Source organism: Pogona vitticeps, chromosome 1 (assembly GCF_051106095.1).
Source record: "Pogona vitticeps strain Pit_001003342236 chromosome 1, PviZW2.1, whole genome shotgun sequence".
Taxonomy (NCBI): domain Eukaryota; kingdom Metazoa; phylum Chordata; class Lepidosauria; order Squamata; family Agamidae; genus Pogona; species Pogona vitticeps.
In genome coordinates, this window is record NC_135783.1 from 322292095 (window position 1) to 322315271 (window position 23177).

At 43.8% G+C, this 23177-nt stretch overlaps 1 protein-coding gene and 1 long non-coding RNA gene across 2 annotated transcripts in view; one reads left to right on the forward strand and one right to left on the reverse strand.

The window, feature by feature from the left end:
- The window catches only part of ADCK1 (aarF domain containing kinase 1), a 195694-nt gene extending 173000 nt beyond the window's left edge, over positions 1-22694 (forward strand). Inside the window, exons 8-11 of the mRNA XM_072986491.2 lie at positions 13333-13482; positions 16964-17161; positions 20787-20980; positions 21597-22694. Coding sequence (XP_072842592.2) covers positions 13333-13482; positions 16964-17161; positions 20787-20980; positions 21597-21768 — 714 coding nt within the window. The 3' untranslated portion in view covers positions 21769-22694. The remainder of the gene's footprint in view (positions 1-13332; positions 13483-16963; positions 17162-20786; positions 20981-21596) is intronic.
- Positions 8425-9066, reverse strand: LOC144589153 (uncharacterized). The gene is made up of 2 exons (XR_013545070.1): positions 8937-9066; positions 8425-8635 (listed from the first exon to the last, which is right to left on the reverse strand). It is a non-coding gene; the product is annotated as an uncharacterized LOC144589153 (long non-coding RNA).
- Positions 22695-23177: the final 483 nt, after the last annotated feature.

A 23177-nucleotide genomic window follows, 5' to 3' on the forward strand; every position in this document is an offset into this window, starting at 1 on the left:
GACACCCACCCTCAGAACTTCTGTCTTGTCTGGGTTCAGCCTCAGCCCATTCTCCTGCATCCATCCCAGTACGGTCCCCAGGGGGCGGTCCTCCAAGAAGGAATGGAGCCAGGCAAGAGCCGAGCCCCCAATTCCCAACTTGGAGAGCCTCCCCAGGAGGATACCGTGGTCGACAGTATCAAAGGCCGCCGAGATGTCAAGGAGGACCAACAGAGACATTCTCCCCCTGTCGGCCTCCCTCAACAGGGCGACCAATGCCATCTCTGTACCATGGCGCGTCCTGAAGCCCGACTGGAATGGATCCAGGGCATCTGTTTCATCCAAGTATGCCTGAAGCTGGTCAGCCACCACCCTCTCCACCACTTTGCTCATGAAAGAAACATTGGCGACGGGCCTATAATTGCCAATTTCATCCACCGTCAAACTAGGTTTCTTTCTTATGGGCCTAATGAGTGTCTCCTTGAGAGCGGGGGGAAACCTGCCCTCAAGGAAAGACCCATTTATTATTTCAGTGGCCCATTCTGTTGTTATCGGCCTGGCTGCTTTGATTAGCCAGGCCAGGCAAGGGTCAAGGCAGGAGGAGGTGGCTCGACAGCAGTCAAGCACCTTGGCCACAGTATCAGGCGTGACAGGCTGAAAGGAGTCAAAGGTTACCGGGCAAGACGGCGCGCTGGACATCTCTGCTCGACTCACTGTATTCAAAAAAGGAGAGAGCTCCTGGCGGATGGCCTCCACTTTAGATTTTAAAAAGGCTGCAAACTGGTCAGGTGAGAAATTAGGGGGAGGCCTATCACCTGAACCAGTTCCGGATAGGTCGTGCACTATACGGAACAACTCCGCCTGCTGATTTGATGCTTCACTTATCCGGTTAGCAAAGAATGATCGACATGCAGCCTTTACCTTAGTCAGGTAAAGGTTAGTTGCAACCCTGACAGCTATCCAATTATAGTCCGTCGGGTTCTTCCTCCACCTACGCTCTAGCCTTCTCCTATATTGCTTCATCGCTCGAAGCTCCAGGTTGAACCAGGACGCAGGCCGAGCTCTGAGCTGGAGAGGGCGTTTAGGTGCGATCATGTCTATAGCCCTAGTGGTAGCGATGGACCAGCTGTCAACCAGAGCCTCGACAGGGTCGCTAGCCAGGTCAGCCGTAACACCTCTCATGGCATCCTGGAATCCACAGGATCCAGCAGCCTTCGAGGGTGGACCATAGAAATACAGTGGTGCCTCGCACAACGATGTTAATTAGTTCCAAAAAAAACACACCGTTCTGTGAAACATCATTCTGTGAAACACCATTTCCCATAGGAATGCATTGAAAACCAGTTAATCCGTTCCAATTGGAACGGATTGCCGTCCTTAAGCGAAAATCCCCATAGGAAACATCGTTGAGGGAAACGCGGTTCCCCAATTGAAATGCATTGAAGCCGACTCAATGCATTTGAATGGATTTGCGAAGTCCCTTTTCGCTCCTGTAAAAGTGCGTTAAACTGTTTGAAAAGTGTTTTAAATGCTTGCAAGCATTAGCCCACCTCCTGAAACCTATGCAAACTTAATTTGGTGTTGTTCTGAGGCGTCGTTAATTTTTGGTGATTTTTTGTTTTCTCCATCGAAAGCCATTGGACGGTCGGTCCAATGGCTTTCAATGGAGAAAACAAAAAATCACCAAAAATTAACGATGCCTCAGAACAACACCAAATTAAGTTTGCTTACGTTTCACAAGCTGAACTATCGATGCCAAGCATTTAAAACAGGTTTCATACAGTTTAAGGCACTTTTACAGGAGCGAAAAGGGACATCGTTGTACAAAAATTCCCCATAGGAAACATCGTTGTGTGAGGCAGCATATTTTTCAGGAAAAGCCATCGTTGTGTGAATTTATCGTTGTGTGAGGCACTCGTTGTGCGAGGCACCACTGTAGGTCCTAGCTCCCTTCGAGGGGGGAGTGCCACTGAAAGGTTACATTTTATTAGGTGGTGATCTGACCATGACAAGGGGACCGACACGAGATCAGTCACCATCAGATCACACTCGTTCCAATTAGTGGTAAAGACCAGGTCCAACGTATGGCCACCCACGTGGGTAAGGCCGGTGACATGTTGGGACATGTTCAAGGAAGCCATGGTTTCCAAGAACTCAAGAGCTGGCCCAGTGGTCTCTGCCCCCGCATGCACGTTGAAGTCACCCAAGACCAGAAGCCTCGGTGATCCCAATAATGCCGCGGAGACAAAGTCGGCCAGCTCCGGTAGGGAAGTGTCTGGATCGGTAACGCAGCAAAATCACAATACCATCCCTAGCCCCAATCGACATGTGTAGTGCCTCCAGCCCTGGCTTTACCACCGAGGAGCGCCTAGTAACCTCTATGATGGATTTGTAAACAATGACTACTCCCCCCCACCCCTCCAGTCTACCCTGGTGCTGGACAACATAACCAGGTGGGCAGATGAGAGCCAGGGGAGGGCCACCCTCCCCACTAATCCACGTCTCGGTTATGCATGCAAGGTCTGCATCCTCCTCCAGGATAAGATCATAGATCACCTGGGGTTTATTGGATACAGACCTGGCATTCACCAGTACCAGATTTAGAGTGGAGGGCTGACTGAGCTGGCTACCTCGATACTGAGGGTTGATCACAGTCTCAGAACAATGAACAGCAGTCAAACATCATGAAACAGAGCCTGCTAAATGCAAGATATATAAGTGAAGAAAATCCCATGCTATGATAAACAGTCATCCTGCATCACTGGAGGGAGCATGCAAGCAAAACAGAAGCAATATTTTGTTGTGAGATAGCAGCTGATTAATGTCATTCTTTATTGATTTTGTTTTTTGTGTGTTTTTTTGGATTTGTGCAGCCCAACATGTGATTACCAGATGCAGATATTATTCTCTTCAAACTCTACTGATAGAATTTTGCCACAATTGTTGCTGCATTATTGTTATTTATGGTACAGTCCTGCCATGACACCTGAAATTATGATCACAAGCAACAGCAAGAGATGGGATTCCTGTAATAATAGTGGGTCCAAAGTTATCCTGTCAGGCACTGAAATAATCTGGAGTTTATTTGACAGGGTACCTGTACTATAGAGGTGTATGGGTTTAAGAGCATTTGTTTTCCCTAGAAATCATGGAAACTGTAGTTATTTGGAGGGATGGGAGGCACCACTCACAGGTAACTCTCAGGAAAGGTGTGAAGATTTGTGTTTTAGAAATAACACACTCAATAAAAGGTAAAGGTTCCCCTTGACAATTTTTGTCCAGTCGTGTTCGACTCTAGGGGACAGTGCTCATCCCCGTTTCCAAGCCATAGAGCCAGCGTTTTGTCCGCAGACAATCTTCCGTGGTCACATGGCCAGTGCGACTTAGACACGGAACGCTGTTACCTTCCCACCAAGGTGGTCCCTATTTATCTACTTGCATTTTGCATGCTTTCAAACCGCTAGGTTGGCGGGAGCTGGGACAAGTGATGGGCGCTCACTCCGTCGCGTGGATTCGATCTTACGACTGCTTGGTCTTCTGACCCTGCAGCACAGGCTTCTGCGGTTTAGCCCACAGCGCCACCATGTCCCACATCACGCTCAATACCTCCCTATAAACTGCACACCACACTCTCAGCGTCCCCAGCACAGCACACACTTCAGCTTTTCCTTCCTTCCTTCCTTCCTTCCTTCCTTCCTTCCTTCCTTCCTTCCTTCCTTCCTTCCTTCCTTCCTTCCAGCCATGAGGAAATTGGGTTGTATCAGCAATGTAAGCTTATATCAGAGGTATCCCCACCACTTGAGTTGTAAAAAAAGCATTAAAAATTAGGTTCACCTATTTATTTTGCAGCAGCTTTGTGCCCAGTTCACAGCATCTCTGGTTTGGCTTTCATCTCAGTGTAAACAAAATTGGAACTTTCTTGCTTAGTGCTGATTGGGCAATTGGTCCAGAAAATTAAATGTTGCAGCTGCTGTTCTCTAATTAAATGAGCATTCATCTTGTCATTAATACAGTGTAATATTTTGACATTTTTCTCTCTCTCTGTCTCTCTTTTGGAATTTGTTCATGCTTGAAGGCAAAACTCAAAAAGAGGCAAATGCAGCCAGAATAAAGTTTTGAGTGATATTTCACTAGAAATTATTCTCTGCTCTGACAGCCAGAGATTCACAATTCATCTCAGGTTTATTAGTGCTTTAGTTGTAGGCTGCCATGCACTTTCATAATTATGTACGTAAAGTTGTGAAACAACATATCTGAGTACCGAGATACAGCTATCTGGACCCAGTTGCTTTCTAGATGCATTGGACTGTACCTCCCACCCATTAAGGTAAGTAATAGTGTTGATTGAGGATGATGGGAAGTATAGTACAGCAGATCTAAAGGCTGATTTCACATTCCCTCTCTTTCTCTGCCCCCCCCACACTCACAGTTACAAAGTGTCCTCGCCTTCAGTAGAGAAATTCATAGGGACAAACTGAGCAGCAGGCACAGCCTGGGGTGATAGACTTGCTGCCTCTCCATACACTGGGCACAGACACTGCCTCTTATTGTTGCCACTTTATGATTAATGTTGTTGAACACGCTTACATTTCTGCTAGTGTGCTCTTGCTGCCGTCTTGCCCTGATGTGCTCAGAATGCCAGGAAGCTGGCTGCTTTCGACAACGGTGTGTATGTCTGTGTGTCTTTGCTTCACACCACCTTCTCTGAATCTCAGCAATGACTTTTACAAGGAAAGGCACCTTCCTCATCCTAGTTAACAGGGGCCTCAACAATTAAGATGCTCGTTTTGAGGGTGGGGGGAGGAACAGATATTCAAGCGGGAAGTTCACACAAGGGCGCCTGTCATTGCAGTCCGATTCCTTTCCCTTCAGGCTTCAAGTCTCTTGCATCCTCTCTGAATTCTGTTAGCTTCTTTACTGGGCTAACTTTCCTCAAGACGTTACAAGGGTCTTGGTCTTGGTCCACAAGCCATCTACTGCTTGTGGACCAAGTCTTAGAAATTCTTTCATGGCTCAGATTTTATCAACTTTTCTTGCTGTTTACCCACCCAGGTACACTTAGAAAAACCTTTTGATCCCCCCTTTCTTTGATAACATAAGAGAAGATAACATGGAAACCAGTCTGTGCATAGCTGTCTCACAGCTTCAATGTGCTGCTCAGCCAAGGCCATCCTACCACAGGTGAATACTCTTAGCATCAAGAGATCTGTTCTAAGTAGTTTAAATACACTGTCTGTGGTGTCTGTAAGGCTCTCCTGCAATACCACATTTCAAATGAGTTGTCTTTCTTCACTTACTTTCTTTCACACAGTATGGATGATTTTGACTTCGGTTTCTAGTGACAATCTTTGCTAGCTCCCAGTTCACCCTTTCTTTATTTGAAAAGGTTAGGGGACGTTTATTGGAAAACACGCACACAACATGTTCATAGAGCTCTTGGTCTGATACAGCTTTTCTTCCTCAGGTTGCCTGCCCTAATGAAAGGGCTTGGAAATTAGAATATAGCTTTCTAGTCAGCATTCTGCAGAGTGGGCATGGCAACATTAGTTCACGTGAGAGGTTAAAGGGTGTATATGTTTCTCCTTTGTATGTCTTGTACTTACACCTTCGCTTCCCCATTTCATTAAGTCCAAAACAGTCCCACAAAATATTTTGGGAAAAAGCTCTTCTTGCTTCTGTCCTCTTTCAGCAATCATAGAACAGATCATGGGCTCATTTTCTGGGATCCTCTAGCACTGGGCAATTCTACATGAGGGAAGTTTCTGCTGAGAGTTGCATATGGTGTGTGCATATTTAAACTTCTGTTTTAAAAAGACAGGAAATTCAGTGCTTCAAAAAACCACACAAACCCTTCTAGTTTATGCAAGTGGGATATTGTGATTCTGTATCCACAATTTAAAAAACCAGGACATGGCTCAGTATTGCTGCACAATATATGGCCTGCATTGCCAGCTGGAAAAAAGATGCCAGGCTTTACATAGCAAAGGGCAGCCTGAATGTTGACAGTGCCAATGGTAGCAGTCAAGATAGTCTATAGGATACCCTCTTGTGCTAACTACCATTTATGCTTGTTGAAAAACAGACCTGACAATTTCTTTATGTTTAGGTGATAAGTGGTTAACTGATGAAAACATGAATCAGCTTCTGGAGTCTTCCCTTGCATGGTGTCACTTTGTGAGTGGTAGTGAGCATTCAAAATAGCCATTTTGTCCCAGTTTTGGAAAACTGAATGAATGAATGAATGAATGAATGAATGCTACTTTCTTAGAGCTGCAGTACAAAAAAGTAATTTTTCCAATGCTAACTTAGAACATAACCAGTAGACATGTGCATTTGTTTTTGTTTTGATTCAGATACTTGAATTTCCCATTCTGGGAGCTCCACCTAGGAGACAGATACCTGTATTGTGCTCACCTGTAGGAAGGCTGGGCTGGAAAGCCTCATGGTACAGGATAGGCCAACCTAAGGTCTAGTTTCCTGTTCAAAAAGGAAGCTTCCTCTGCTGCTTGCAGAGAACTCCAGCAAATCTACTGGTAGTTGCTACCCCTTCCTTGGGAATAGCAACTCCGTTAAACACTGGGTGCAACTTCCATTGTCCAACAGGAAACTAGACTCCAAACGAGTCTTCTGTGGGTCAGGTGGCTTCCAGCCCAGTCTTCTAGGTGAGCGCAATTCAGATGTGTGTTTTGCAGGTGGAACTGTCAGAATGGAGAATTCTCAGATTTGGATTCCAACCAAGTAAATGTAAATGCCTAATTACCAATACTTCCATGGAGCTTGGTGTAATCTACCGTTTCCCAAAAATTAGACCTAACCTGGAAATAAGTGCTAGTATGATTTTTCAGGATGCTCATAATATAAGCCCTACCCCCCCCATAAACCCCAGCTAAGTGAAACCCCGCCCTCCACCATTGTGCAGCAATCAGAAGAAGATGACATGACTGTAAAATAAAACATCCCCTGAAAATAAGCCCTAATGTGTTTTTGGAGTAAAAATTAATATAAGACCCTGTCTTATTTTTGGGGAAACACAGTAGTTACAATCAACATACTTATCTGCAATTAGTTACTTTCTGTATAAGTTACCTAACTAGTGACATCTCAAAAGTAACTTTGTAATGACAAGTAATACTTGAGTTCTTTTTCATAATCCTTGTTTATCTCATGTATGGGTCTGCCTGCACAGAGCCCCATTTTGGAATCTTCTCAACAGAGTGGCTAAAATCTTGCTGCAATGGGAATGATATCACCACTGCCATGATATTACTGCTTTTTCAGTTTAAGGAAGTATGCAATTTATGTGCAGTGGTACAAAATCTTATGTATCCTGAAACAGAAAACTCTTTATTAGTGGTAATCTGCCACTGCAGGTAAGGTCGCTCCAGTTGTGCAGGTAGAGTCACACAACAGGATACTGACCAGTGCATTTTGGTGGTAGTCCTGCCCCTCCTGTCTACAGGATATACATCAAAAGGCTGTCCCTCAGTTCTGCTCTATCTCCCACAATGGACACATGCACTTGGACAGTGGCTGCCAACCTTGGGAAACTCAGGTATTCTTGGACTGCAACTCCCAGAAACCCTGACTGGCACAGCTGGTGGTGAAAGCTTCTGGGAATTGCAGTCCAAGACCCCACTGTACTAGAATACCTCTGAGAGAGTTAAATAATACAAGTTGTTGCTTTGAGTTTTTTTATTCCTTATTTATTCTCTGCTCCCATCATTACATGTACTGTTTTTGTTTGTTTTTGTAGCAACCATTTATTTTGCCACTTTTTCCTCACATTTTGTTCCCCTTCTGGGCACATGGAGTCAGGGGCATTCTTTAAGTACTGTTCTGCCTGTTAAGGTAAAATTCCTGTCACAGGCAGACACAAGAAGCATCTCATTTGTCTTAGGAAGGAAAATAGCACTTCAGCTTCGAAAGTCTATCTATGAGAGCAGTAGCTACTTCTGCTGCCTTTTTTAAAAGGAGTCTCCTTACTTGAACAGTGTCGGCAGCATCCTGGTCACAACCATCAACTTTTGTCCAACACAATCACCTTGACACCAGATCTCAGAGGGATGCTTCTTTCGGGAGAGGAATTATCTCCACCAAGCTTCAGTGATTGCAAATGCTGACGTGCCGACCTTCCGGAGTTTTCTGCAAGTGAACTTGCTACTTTTTACTCATTCATTGATGCAGAGAGACTACAAAGAAGGAGGAAACATTCTTTACCTATAACATTTGTTCTTTCAGTGGTCATCTGTGCATTCATATGATCCATACTTCCTTTTCTCTCTGCAGTTGACTCGTGTGTGCTCCCTCTGTCTTGTCCGAAATTTTGAATGGAAAGTCATCCTTCTGATGGGTGTGATGTAGACAGGAGGGGTACAGCTACTTCCAAAATTCTCTTTATTTAAAAAGCATGTGGCCCATATAAATGCACTACTCATTACAGATAAGCAACCTGTTTTACAGACTGAAAAGTAATAAAGATAGCTGGCTAAATAGCTCAGTGATTTAGATATCTGGCTGCAGAGCCAGAGGGTGAGAGTTCAGTTTCCCATTGGGTGTTCCAGAAAATGCGCCAGACTGTGTTGTCACGGGCAAACTGTGCAGTCCCAGGATGACACCAGAAGAAGGGGATAGTAAACCACTTCTGTGTATTCTCAACCTAGAAAACTCGGAAAAGAGGCATCACAAGTTGGAATCAACTTGATGGCACACAAGCGCACAACAAGTAACGGCTACTTTTGAAAGTTTCTTTTAAGGCATTTGACAGCTTTTAGAGGCATTTTTCCGGAATTGTTACACACATACACTAGGTCCCCCCAAGCCCAAGCTAGCCAAACCTGGCTCTGTACTAGAAGCCTAAGTCTATTGGCAGTTGCTACTCCTTCCACAGGGTGACCTCTTCCAGCCTTACAAGGAAGACCAAAAGTCAATTTTGCCTGGTAGTGAATCTGGTAGCATACCTGTCAGTGACCCGAGTGTTCAAGACTAGACTTAGGATGACGTTGTTCCCCACCACACTCTGAAAAAAATAATACAATATGGGAGAATTTTAATTAATTAATAGAAAAAGCCAGCTTATATTTAAAAAATCCTTTCAGTGGAGTAATGCAATCACATTAGCTAGAACAAGGTGTAAGTTAAAGTAAATAAAGGTCAAGATCACCACACAAACAAAATAAGAAAACCAGCTAGATCATTCTACTTACTCGGGGGACCTAAGAATAGATAGAGATAGGTTTCTGAGCTCATACAGAGTGCTAATCCATCAACGTAATAAGCTGAAACTCAAAACACAGAATTCCTATACTCCCTGCCACATACACACAGATGACATACATCAACCAACCTCTGTTGGACTCCCTCAGAACCTTTCAGAAGACAAGTGGTTCAGCACAAACCCACTTTGATTTCTCATCCAAATGCAGCACTGAGTTATGGCCAATATACAGTTCTCTTTTTCAGGTGGGGTTCTGGGTGATCTTTGACTAACTCCCTATCTTATGCTAACCGGAGCGCCCTCCCTGGGGAACTGTTAACATTCCTCGCTAGCTGGGACCGTTAGCAAGCCCCCCTCCATCAGCTTCATAAGACACCACTAAAATGCATCAGATTTGGCTCTCAGCATTTACTCACATCTAACTGTTCATCTAACTAGGGACGTGGTGGCGCTGCGGGCTAAACCGCAGAAGCCTGTGCTGCAGGGTCAGAAGACCAAGCAGTCGTAAGATCAAATCCACATGATGGAGTGAGCTCCCGTCGCTTGTCCCAGCTCCCGCCAACCTAGCGGTTCGAAAGCATGTAAATGCGAGTAGATAAATAGGTACCACCTCGGTGGGAAGGTAACAGCGTTCCGTGTCTAAGTCGCACTGGCCATGTGACCACGGAAGATTGTCTTCGGACAAAACGCTGGCTCTATGGCTTGGAAACGGGGATGAGCACCGCCCCCTAGAGTCGAACACGACTGGACAAAAATTATCAAGGGGAACCTTTACCTTTACCTTTTTAACTGTTCATTGCATTTAGGATTTCTTCACAGTTTCATTATGTTTTTAGACTGCATGGTTTTATATTGTGAATTGGCCAAAGGGCTTTGGCTGTTGAAGAGTATAGAAATATGGTACATAAAATATGTCCTACTGACCACAATCTTCGGGCAGTTCCAGTGTTTCTAGCACTGATACCGCTCATGTATGTGAAACAGGCTGGGAATGTGTGCATGCTTGCTTGGTGCAGAGATCTTTGTAATGTGTCTTCCTTACAATAATATGGGCCATATGGTTCCTGGCTATTGCCTTTGCAGAATTTCCATTCCTTTCCCAATACAGTTTTATCGTTGGTTGCTTATATTTGTATTTGGTGGTGTGTCAAGGATCATTTATAATAATTGCCTTTTAATTGCCTCTTGGACAGCCTGCTGTGGGGCTGTTTATATCTTGCTGGGGAAGGAGCCTGCAAGCGGCCATGTGTGTGTGCTTGCATACAGGCTTCTGTTGCATACAGGCTTCTGTGCATGAGAGAGGGGCCCACATGTGCCCAAGCTATGCAAGTGAGAAGCAGTGCTTCACAGCTGTTTACTGACTTTGAGCAGGCTTTCAATTTTACTAAAATGCTGCAGTGATAAGGATGTGATCAGGGAAAAGGTTTGATGCAGAGGGATCACTAGCAGAGACAGCATGATTTAAACAGCCTCATGGTGTCACTTTATCTTTGCAGACATCATAAATCAGATTAACATCCAACTGAGCAAGGAGGTGTGGAGGGTGATACAATCTGAGCAAAGAAGGAACAGCTAGATTCTCATATATACTAGAAGGGGGGAAATATGGCCACTCTCACACAAGACTAATGGCTTCTTAAATATGTTCAGCCGTGCTGGAACATAATAGGCTGTGACTGTGGAATTGCACATGAAGATGGATACATGGCCACTACTGGGATTACCAGACCTGTCTTCCATTTTCTCCCCCTCTTCTTGGCATGTAATAAAACGTACTCTTATCTTTAAATCTGTGGTGTACCTTTCTCTGCACCTACTGTTGTTTCCAGTGGCAGTCCCACATGTTTCATACCACACTATTCTGCCACGAATTCTGAAGGTGAAAAACTATGCCTGCAAGCAATAAAGTATATCTTTAAAATGTCAGCTACAATGGAAAAATCTGCACCCACCAAATCATTCACTTGAAATTAGCATACATCATGAGATCACAGTTTCAGTTAAAAAGAGTTTCCTGCATTGCATGATGTATGAATTATATTTACTCGTACTAGAGGTGTGCTAAAGTTTATGTTTGGATCATGACTCCCAGAATGCCCCAACACAGATCTGCACACCTCTAATATTTACTCTGTGTCAAAGTTAACACAGCATTCTTAAACATTTAGAAATACTTTTTTTCTCCTTTGACACACATCTGCTGAAACATTGACTGACACATGGACATATTTGTCTAACCTATATACCCTGTTTCCCCAAAAATAAGACCTAACCTGAAAATAAGCCCTAGTATAATTTTTCAGGATGCTTGCAATATAAGCCCTACCCCCAAAATAAGCCCCAGTTAAGTGAACCCCCGCCCTCCACCATTGCGCAACCAGAAGAAGATGACATGACTGTAAAATAAAATTAAAAACCCTGATAATAAGCCCTAACACGTTTTTTGGAGCAAAAATTAATATGACCCTGTCTTATTTTTGGGGAAACACGATATCTAAACGTTCATTTTTTTGGAGGGGACATACTCTTAAACAGTATGGCCAGAGTACTATTGCTAGATGCACTGAATCAACTGGATTTATGTAAATGTTGATGTGCCACTTGGCAACTGACTCAATGGATCTATTTGAGGCTGGGACTACCAGAAGGATTTGGGGCTATGTACTGTAGAGTAGATAGGGATCTGGAAGTTGAGTCATGGCAACTGGACTTCTTTCTTATTAGGCTGAAATGGTTTGCTACTCATCCAAGTACCGTGTCTACCCAAAAATAAGACAGGGTCTTATATTAATTTTAGCTCCCAAAAACGCATTAGGGCTTATTTTCAGGGGATGCTTTATAATTTTTTTTCATGTACAATTATCTACATTTATTCAAATACAGCCATGTCATCATCTGGATGCTGCATAATGGTGAAGGGTGGGGTTTCACTTAACTGGATTTTTTTTGGGGGGGATAGGGCTTATATTATGAACATCCTGAAAAATCCTACTAGGGCTTATTTTCAGGTTAGGTCTTATTTTTGGGGAAACAGGGTAGCGTCTTCAGTCTGAGGAAAGTTGGAGGAGATCCCTGATATATCCTTCTGGTCTGAATAGGCTTGTTAGAAGGACAAAGGACTGGGGGTGAGGGATAATCCCACTTCTGCAGTCCTTCTCCACCCATTGTCATGGGTTGTTAACGATCATTAACATGGTCTTTCTGGTGTGTGTGGTCCTGATCTTTTTGGGGAGGTATGAAAGAGGTGTGCTAAAGTTTATATTTGAACCATGACTCCCAGGATTCCCCAACACAGATCTGCACACCTCTTATATTTACTGTGTCAAAGATAACACAGCATTCTTAAACAGTATCTAAAGCCATACAATTTCTCTCCTATTTATCATGCTGCCCTTTCATCTGTCCCCAGAAAGATCAGGAGCACATTTTGGTGCTTCATCCCCATCTCTATTAACGACCCATGACAATGGGTGGAGAAGAACTGCAGAAGTGGGATTATCCTTCACCCACGGTCCTTTGTCCTTCTAACAAGCTTGTTCAGAACAGGTGGAAGTGAAACGAACCTGGAGGATGTATCAGGGATCTCCTACTAATGCTCCTCAGACTGAAGAAGCTACTTGGATGAGTAGTGAAACGTTTCAACCTACTGTAATAAGAAGTCCAGTTGCCATGACTCAACTTGCAGATAACCTCATATGGATGACTGAGAATCTTCATAGATAATAGACAGGGATATACTACAGCTCTCTTTTGAATCAGATTAATCCAAATTTACCCATGCATGACGGATGAAATGTCTTGGGCATTTCAGTTTGCTTTATCAAAATTCTTATTCCACCTCCAGAGTTCCCTAGTACTTTTCTCCAGATTAGCTTCAGCTGTATGCAGCAAACAAGCCTTGAAGAACCATTTCAAACAATCTTCTTATGCACTCGTGCCCATGTTAAATCCTCAAGTGAACATGTTCATAATTTCTCCTCTTTGGAGCCATCAGACGGTTGTGACCTTTGCTGCTTCTCTGCCACACCAGCAGGTTGCATGTGTTTCTTTTCCAAGTGATTATTCCCCGGCTCATGCTGTTATCCTTTTGCTTGACAGAGCTATGTCTCATACTGTGACTTTCTTTTTTCTCATCTTAGATCTCTCGCAACCTGGGGAAACTATATAGTGAAATGATCTTTGTCAATGGCTTTGTGCACTGTGACCCACACCCTGGCAATGTGCTGGTGAGGAAGTGTCCAACCACAGGCAAGACACATATTATACTTCTAGATCATGGACTCTACCAGGTAAATAGAGGGAAGAAGGAGCAGGTGATGAGAGGACTTGGGGAAGCCATCTAAAATGATAGTTGGTCATATTTTTATTGTTTGATGATACAGTCAATGGAAAATCATGTACAAGTTAATGCAGATCAGCCCTGAGGTTCCTCCCTCAACCCAAACTTTTTTCCTCCACAGCTAGGGCTTCTATTCCCCCACCTCCCAAATCACATGCATTTGCATCAGCTCAGATCATGTGCTCACTTGAGCTGATGCAGCTTCATGGCTGAATGGACGACCAGAAGCTGCCGCTCTCAGTTTCCTAGTTAAAGGTAGGGAGAGAGGGGGCAAAAGTGCATTCATGGAGGTTTCAGTTTTCCTCAACCAAACACTCTTGTATCCAAACTACTGTTTAATTATTGATTTTTAAAGGGTTTAATGTCAGTGTTGGTGGTTCTCAAACTGGGGTCTCCAAATGTTCTTGGACTGCAGTTCCCAGAAGCCTTCACCACTTGCTGCGTTGTCCAAGATTTCTGGGAGTTGCAGTCCAAGAACATTTGGGGACCCCAGTTTGAGAACCACTGCATTAGAGCACTTAGGAGACCGAGAGAGAGAGAGAGAGAGAGAGAGAGAGAGAGAGAGAGAGGAGGGGATAAGCAATCAACGCTTGTTTACAAGAACAATTAGTAGAAGTCTGTTCCCTTAGCTGACCACACAGAAATCAGAGAGGAGGGAATTGCAGCCATCTCTTGTTTGCAGCTTGCTAAGGTAGCTCCAGTTGTACCTCCAAGGTGTTAGCAAGAGCATATTGGTAGTTTCCTCTTGTTTGTCTGCTGACTTCCATGTGATTGACTAAAAGCAAATTTACCTGGGAAGCCCAGTTTTCTGGGTACAAAATCACTGTGGATCACTTCACATTTTTCCTGCTGTGTAGTCACATGTTCAGTAAGCAAAACCACAGAGGGTTACTTAAGGCAGAGCATACTGATTTGGGGCCTGGTTAGCTTAACGACCAACTTTTCCTTCTCATGTGTTCTGATTCAGCTACAAAATATAGACCTTCTTGGTGGTTGTTCCCAGAACATTTTGCCAGTATAGAGTTGTCAGGCCCCAATACCGTACATTTTTGTCTTTAATCTAAAAACATTTGTAAAAAGACAAACATTTATCGATAAAAACATAGTGTTGGGGCTTTGCAAAAACATTCTGCAGATGTTGCCATTTGTTCAGTGTCTTTGGTCAACATTTTGTTTAATGTTATATTTGCCCTTGAAAGTGTTTTACCCTTAGATTTTAAATCCTATTTTTATAAACTTAACAATTACCTTTTGTTTTGGGTAATTTTGTGTTTTTAAATATCAGGGCTAGCATCCTGTTCACAATTGCACAGCAAAACTGTATGCACATGGAACAGGAGACAACATTATGGGAGAGCAGAGCATTGTGCAGTGCAGTTGTGATACACAATTAAATCCACTGCTGACATGGGCTTACGCAGCTCTTCTAATGTTAGAACTGCTCATACAGTGGCTTGTTAACAGCTTCAAATTTTGTCAGCAGGATACTAGCCTGTTGCTTTAAATACAAGAGTATTCATTTGCCTCATTAAGTTCCTTTTCTTGGAAAATAGGAGGGATAGAAGCTTTTTAAAATAAATACAATTTGATTTCTTTAGAAGGTATTTTTTTGCCATAATAATAGTTTGGTGGGAAAGGGGGGCTGTTTTCTGTTTTTCTTGCTCAAGAACATGAAAGGCAGAGAACACAAACATGAACAGGCAAGCGGTGGGAAGCAGTGGGCAAGAAACCTCAGACAGACTAAGGCTGAGATGTAGATCGAAAGCGTTACTCTTTTGGATTACCAGTTCCCAGAATCCTACAGCCAAGCATGGCTGCTTTCCTCATCTGTGGGCTGAACTGTTGGCACCCTGGGATGGACGAATTTGCCTTGCCTTTAGCTTCTCATATCCAACCATATTTAGTTTCTTATTCCTTCAATCTTAAAAATCCATTGCAACCATCTGCAAATTTTTAAAGTCTATGTGAAAATGTTTATGCATTTTTTTGCCTGTTTCTCATACATACATTTTTGTGAGAAATCTTGCCTAATATTCACATTTCTGAGACTAACTTTCCCTAATATCAGATAATATTGGATATTATTTTCACTAACATACTTATTTTAACATGCATTTCTTCCCAATACGTATGGGAATTTTTGACATTGATTTTTTTAATCTGTGAATTTATTTATTTATTTGTTTGTTTGTTTGTTTGTTTGTTTGTTTGTTTGTTTATTCATTCATTCATTTATTTATTTATTTATTTATTTATTTATTTATTTATTTATTTATTTATTACATTTATAGCCTGCCCATCTAGTCATACAGACTACTCTGGCCAGGTAACAGCATATCATATAACAAATTACAGTTTAAAATCATAACAATGTTTTACTAAAAAAACCAACAACAATGATCCAAGATGGGAGAAACACAAGAAACAAAATCGGACAGTGGGTGGAGGAAAGACTTGCTTGAACAGCCAGGTTTTCAATTGGCATTTGAAGATGCCCAGGGAAGGGGCCATGCGAATCTCAGGAGGGAGATTTTTCCAAAAATGAGGACCCACCACTGAGAAGGCCCGGTTTCTTGTTTTTTTCCTTCTGGGCCTCCCTCGGCATTAGGCTCCTCAGTCTCACCTCCTGGCTAGATTGGGTGATACGGGTAGATCTAGATGGGAGAAGGTGTGAACCGTATTGAAAATTGGAAAGATTGCTGATACCAAAAGATAATAGGGTTTTGATTTATAAATTTATTTGGTAAATACTAATTTACCAAATTAAAGTGTCATCGAAGCAACCATCATGGATTTGACGCAACTCCGGGAGGCAGTGGAAGATAGGAGGGCCTGGTGTGCTCTGGTCCATGGGGTCACAAAGAGTCAGACACGACTAAACGACTAGACGACGAAATACTATGTCTTTCTTTGGTAAATTGTATAATTTAGGTTGTTTTGGACTTAAACGTGAGCTGAACCCATTTCCCCTCCCATCTGGATAGTTATTTAGGGTACTATTCAATAGTAACCAGTCCCAGCCTTGAGACTGTGTCGTATCAGAGGCTGGAGAGAAGAGGGGCAGCAGAAAGGGCCCCAGCAGGCCATGGGCGGTTTTTCCATCTATAAGGAGGGCTGGTTGGTTCTTTGGGCAAGAGGTGCCCAAATGGGTGAGCATGACTTTCAAGCATGTGAGCTCTTCGAAATGCAATAAAGGGGATACCTTTTCAATGTTTTATTTTGGATGCAATGCCACCTTAAAGGCAGAAGGAACTTGTAAGTGCTCAACTGGAATAGTGGCTAATTGCTTCTGTATAAATTAAAAAAGTAACCTCTCTGATTCTCATTCTTATATGCCACCTAATCTTTGGTGCCTTAACAAATAATTATCTTCAGGTCATGATGTTACTTAAAAGTGCTTTACTGGGCCTTAAATATCTTTTCCTTCCAAGGTCCTGACAGACAATTTCCGCATGGACTATTGCCGGCTTTGGCAGGCTCTGATAAAGGCTGATATGGAGCGGGTACAAAAATACAGTCGGAGACTGGGGGCTGGTGATCTGTACCCCCTCTTTGCATGCATGCTTGTGGCCAGATCGTGGGAATCAGTCAACAAAGGTATAGATCAGTCACCAGTCACAGCCAAAGAGGTACATCTTTTGTTATAATCACCCAGCAGTTTAATAGTAAACACAGAGATTTTACTTTAAATGCTGTATTGGAGGATTCATATCTGTCAGTCGGTCAGTCAGTCTATAGGATCAGGGAACTGAACTAGGGACCTTCGACATATTCTGCCACTGAGCTATGACTCTTACCTAGTTTTTCTGGGTACCTAGTTTTCCCTTATTCTGGATGCCCCCAGAAGAAGGAAATGGTTAACCACCTCTGAGTATTCTTTATTTTTTATTTATTTATTTATTGTATTTATACTCCGCCTATCTAGTCATTTCGACCACACTAGGCGGCTTACAAAATAAGGATAACAAGTTCTAAAAAATATATATAACAATTAATTAATTAAATGATTCTATAAGATGGGAAAAATAAAAATAAATCAAATAAAGAGGGAAAAAAAGGAAAGAGGACAGGAATTAACTGTAAGGGAAGGCCTGCCTATACATCCATGTTTTTAGTTGGTTCTTAAAAATACCCAGCGAGGGTGCAGTGCGAATCTCCGGAAGTAGGTTATTCCGAAGACGAGGAGCCACCGCCGAGAAAGCCCGGTTTCTAGTTCTTTCTTTCCGGGCCTCCCTCAGCGTCAGGCTCCTCAGCCTCACCTCCTGGCTCGCGCGGGTGACACAGGTAGAACTAGTTGGGAGTAAGCGTTCCGCCAAGTATCGAGGTCCTAAACCGTTTAGGGCTTTATATGTAAGCATTAACACTTTGAAGTCAATGCGGAAACGGATGGGCAGCCAGTGCAGCATGGCCAGAGTAGGAGAGATATGTTGGTATTTTCTCACTCCAGTAAGGAGTCTGGCTGCCGCATTCTGCACCACTTGAAGTTTCCGCATCAGCTTCAAAGGAAGACCCACGTAGAGCGCGTTACAGTAGTCTAATCTAGAAATTACGAGCGCAAGTACGAAGGTAGTGAGCGCCCCCGTGTCTAGGTAAGGTTGCAGCCGGGCAATCCGCCAAAGGTGGAAAAAGGCGGTGCGGACTACCGATGCCACCTGCGTTTCCATGGTGAGCATCGGGTCCAGGAGTACCTCCAGGCTGCGGACCCCACTCTTTGTGGCCAGGGCCACCCCCCCAAACATGAGGGAGTTTCCCAAGCCACCATCCATAGGGCCACCCACCCTCAGAACTTCCGTCTTGTCCGGGTTCAGCCTTAGCCCGTTCTCCTGCATGCATTGCAGTATGGCCCCCAGGCAGCGCTGGAGGGACAGGACGGCATCACCTGCAGTTGGTGAAAAGGAGATGTAGAGCTGGGTGTCATCAGCATATTGATGGCACGATGCTCCACATCCCCTGATGACCCCACCCAGTGGCCTCATATAGATGTTAAACAGCATTGGGGAGATGATAGACCCCTGTGGAACCCCACAATTGAGACTCCATGGGGCCGAAATACTCTCCCCAAGCTGCACTCTCTGGGGGCGGTCCTCCAAGAAGGAACGGAGCCAGGCTAGAGCCAAGCCACCGATACCCAACTCAGAGAGCCTCCCCAGGAGGGTACCATGGTCGATGGTATCGAAGGCGGCTGAGATGTCGAGGAGTACCAACAAAGAAATTTTACCGCTGTCGGCCTCTCTCAACAAGTCATCGTACAGGGCGACCAATGCCATCTATGTACCGTGGCATGGCCTGAAGCCCGACTGGAACGGATCCAGGGCATCTGTTTCATCCAGATGTGCTTGAAGCTGGTCAGCCACTACCCTCTCGACTACTTTGCTCATGAAAGAAATATTGGCGATGGGCCTATAATTGCCAATTTCGTCCGCCGCCAAATTAGGTTTCTTTCTTATGGGCCTAATGAGTGTCTCCTTGAGGGCAGAGGGAAACCTGTCCTCAAGAAAAGACCCATTTATTATTGCAGTGGCCCATTCTGTTGTTATCGGCCTGGCTGCTTTGATTAGCCAGGCCGGGCAAGGGTCCAAGGAGGAGGTGGTGGCTCGACAGTGGTCAAGTACTCTGGCCACAGAATCAGGCGTGACAGGCTGAAAGGAATCAAGGGTTACCGGGCAAGACGGGGTGCTGGACATCTCTGCTCAGAAAACTCTACTTGGAAAACCCTGAAAAAGGATTGCTATAAGTCAGAATTAACCTGACAACACATTACAGTGGTGGCCCCGCATAGCGAGGATAATCCGTTTTGAAAAAATCGTCGCTATACGGATTCGTCGCTATGCAGGGCAAAAAAGCCCATAGGAACGCATTGAAACCCCTTCAGTGCCTTCCTATGGGCAAAAAACTCACTGTTCTGCGGAAATCTTCCATGCGGCCGCCATTTTTGCTGCCCGGTATGCGAGGAAAGGGCACAAAAAAACTGCAGGCGGCCATTTTTTTCGGCGGCCATTTTGGAACCGCCGATCAGCTGTTTTTAAAACATTGTTATGCGATAATCGGTAAGCGAAACGCTTACCGATCATCGCAAAGCGAAACGCTTACCGATCATCGCAAAGCGATGTTTTCCCATTGAAAACATCGTTATGTGATCGCTTTTGCGATCGCAAAAACCTCATCGCTGTGTGGATTTGCCATTAAACGAATCGCTCGTTATGCGGGGCACCACTGTATTATATTTTAAATTGCACATCCAAAGATGTGCATGAACACATTTTAAAAAAAATAAGTGGGCCACAATGTTTCCACCATGTGATGTTGTGTCCACCCCGTGGCACACCTACACCATAGTATACCAGATTAAAACATAGGAAAAAAGCACTTCAACTTGGCTGTTTATTACAAGTGAGGACTTGTCTGTTTGCAGCTATCTCACAGCTGTGAATTTCGTTGTATGGTATACTGTGTATATACTTACAATGACAATAAATTATATTATTATATTATTATATTATTATTATTAAAAAAAGCAAATACATTTCACCCAATTTATTGCTGTGGTGTACTCCCTGCCTTTATAAGGCAGCTTCATGTGGTCCATTATTTAGTACTTTTTGTACTGTTTTCTGGATTTGTTAATTGATATTCCAGCTGTCATAGGATGTGGACATAGTATCTGTATATATGTGATGTTCCATTACAGCTCTATCTTCACTGAGCTTCTTGCTGAGGGGGATGGGCAGGCAAATCCACTTCTATACTATAACAATAATATGCATGCTGACTAATGGCAACCCTTTTCAGGGATTTCTAAATAGAGAATACTCAGAACTGGTTTACCATTCCCTTCTTCTGGGGCCACCCTAGGACTGCATAGTTTGCCCAAAGCCACAAAGGCTGGCTCTTGTGGGAGAATTGAACTCCCAACGTCTGGTGCCGCAGCCAGATACTTAAGCCACTGAGCATCTTTAGTCTACAGACCATAAATTGTCACTAGTCACAATGTCTAAATTTGGTCAGTGAGGGTTCTCTTTGTTGGACCTTTGTCATATACTGTAAATTGATACCCCTTTATACAAAGGCAGCCAAAGATTTGCCAACGTAATGCCTTTTTCTGTGCTGGGCAATATCTCCCCATATTGAGAATTGTAATCCAACACAATTGGAGGGTACCAGGATGGGAAAGGCTGGCCTAGATGGGAATAGTCAGCGTTTTCAGCTTAAACCTTCCCCCCTCTCTTCCATGTATCTCCAATCCGATCTTGCCAGGATGTGGAAATCCGGACCAATGCTGCTGCTTACTTGCCCCAGATCACCCAGCTTGTCAACAATGTCCCTCGCCAGATGCTGCTGCTACTGAAGACCAATGATTTGCTGAGGGGGATCGAATCTGCTCTGCAAACACGGGCCAATGCCAGCTCATTCATTATCATGTCTCGTTGCTGCATACGAGCTGTTTCAGAGTGAGTTCCTTCACATGTGAGGCAGGATCCTGAGTGCCCATTGGCTAGTCTGGGGTAGGGAATTTGCTTTGGGAAGGGGGTGCACGGTGATGGCAGATGAGCCTGTATGTGTTTGGGTTGAGCATTGTGCATTGCTGCACATGGGCTTCTACCAGCTGGGGGCTCCTCCACAGGATTGAAGCATTCCTAGCTAGCAATGGGGCAGCTTCCTTTCTGTACAGGAAGCTAGGCAGGAGCTAGACCAATGCGAGGCTACAAAGCCTTCGCAGCTAGGCGTTTCTTCCAGGGAAGCCCCATTTAGGTATCTTTAGGTGTAAATCTGTCAGGTGGAACTCCAGAATGGACAGTTATGGGATGTGTAGTCCAAAATATCCAAAAGCCCCGTGCCTATTGACTACATCAGCATTCCCGCAGGTAGCACTTGGATCTGGGTGGCTTAATGGTCTCTGTACTTTCACCCAGAGTGGAGGATGGCAGATAGATAAACATCTCTTTTGCTCCAACACTCAGCCCAAATGTATATGTTGATTTATAGGAAATTTTTCTCAGTGTACCTTCTGTTTCTAGTTGTGTTCTCATAAGATTTAATGTGTTCATTTTTGTGTGTTTTGCCCAGGTATCAGAGAAAAAAGAGTGACTCATTGTACAGGAAAGCACAGATCTCTTTCTCCGAAGCCCTGAGCTTGTGGCAGATCAACCTGTATGAACTTTTCCTCCGCCTGAAGGGCTCCCAGCTAGCGAACTGGGTCCTCGCCCTCTTGAGCTGGATGCACCATTCCGCCTGGTGACAGGAATTTGTGGGAGAAACTGGGCCCTGCTCCCTCCCTGCGTCTCGCAGCTATAGTATTCTGTCCCTATTTATTCTGCTGGAGTTTTCTGTAAGATATGGTTCATTTTCATGTAAGATGTGGTTCTCTCTTTGTTGCCTTATGCAGGGTCACTCACCACTGAGAAGGCACGCATAAAAAAAAAGAAAAAAAATCTGTAGCTCAAGGGAATCCGAAGTTACAGTTCAGGGAGGTGGTGGCTTAGAGAAAACATTGCAAATCTCTCAAAGCCCTGATCTTTGGAGGGTATCCAGGTGAAATCCTAAGAGACTGCATCCTAGTTTAGCTTTTTTTTGTGGGGGTAGGTCTAGTTTTTTTAAGAATACAGTTGAGAAAATAATGTAACAGAATGTGACAATGATCAGTAAGCCTTTAGCAATAACCTACCACAGAGTTCCCCAGTGAACCTGGGCAATGATAGGGGATGATGGTAGGTGTATAGTAGTCCAAAACATCAACATGGCACCAGGTTGTGGTAAGATGATTGGGTTATTCAGCAGGTGCTACAAAATTATTGTGTTCACTGTTCTTTGGTTTTGCTAAAAACTTCCCCAAACGACATGGAAATCATGGGAAAAGTCACAGAGTCTGAATGGGATTCCCACTTCTGAGAGGCAGGGTGTGCAAGGGCTGGGCCTGAGAGTCTGAGTTCTGTTGTCGCTTCTGCCACTGAGTGACTGTGAGGGGGTTGGACATTTTTGTCTGTTTTCTTTGCCTTGAAACGGATTATGACTAAAATGAAAGCAGAAATGTCAGCCTGCCTTGGAAAGGTTCAGAGAGGAAAGGCACTGTTTATTGTCATAAAATTATTGTCTCAAAATCATTCCTATGTCATGAGTTAGTATCTGCAAGGGGAAATAAAGTGGACTGTCCTCTATTTAAAAAAAGAGTCTGTCTGCCCGTTTGTTGTGTTTGTTTTTGAAAGCATTCTGTCTCCTGTATGCAAAATACCACTCAGTGTTGTTGACAGTGAAATCAGATCTGTTCAGCAGCTTCACAGATGTCCCAATGTAATGGGGCTGCTTTTGTCTCCAGAACACCTGGTGCTGAATCTCATGTTTTCAGAAACGAGTCAATACTATTTCATACAGAAGTAGATTTGAGGGCATCTACACTTTTCTCCACTTTTCCCTCTATTAATTCACTTCATTCATTAATTAGAAAGAATACAAATGATGTTCTCACCAAAGTGTTGCATTCCTTGTTTTTACCATTGAGAGAGGAGAATACATGAATATAAAACAATAGTCAAAATAGCACAGGGCCTAGCCCTGACGTAGAATGCACAGCCTTATGAACACAGGCCAAACCTATGTGAATAGGGTCGCACAAACACAGGGCGGGGAACCTGTGGGTCCCAGATGGTTTTT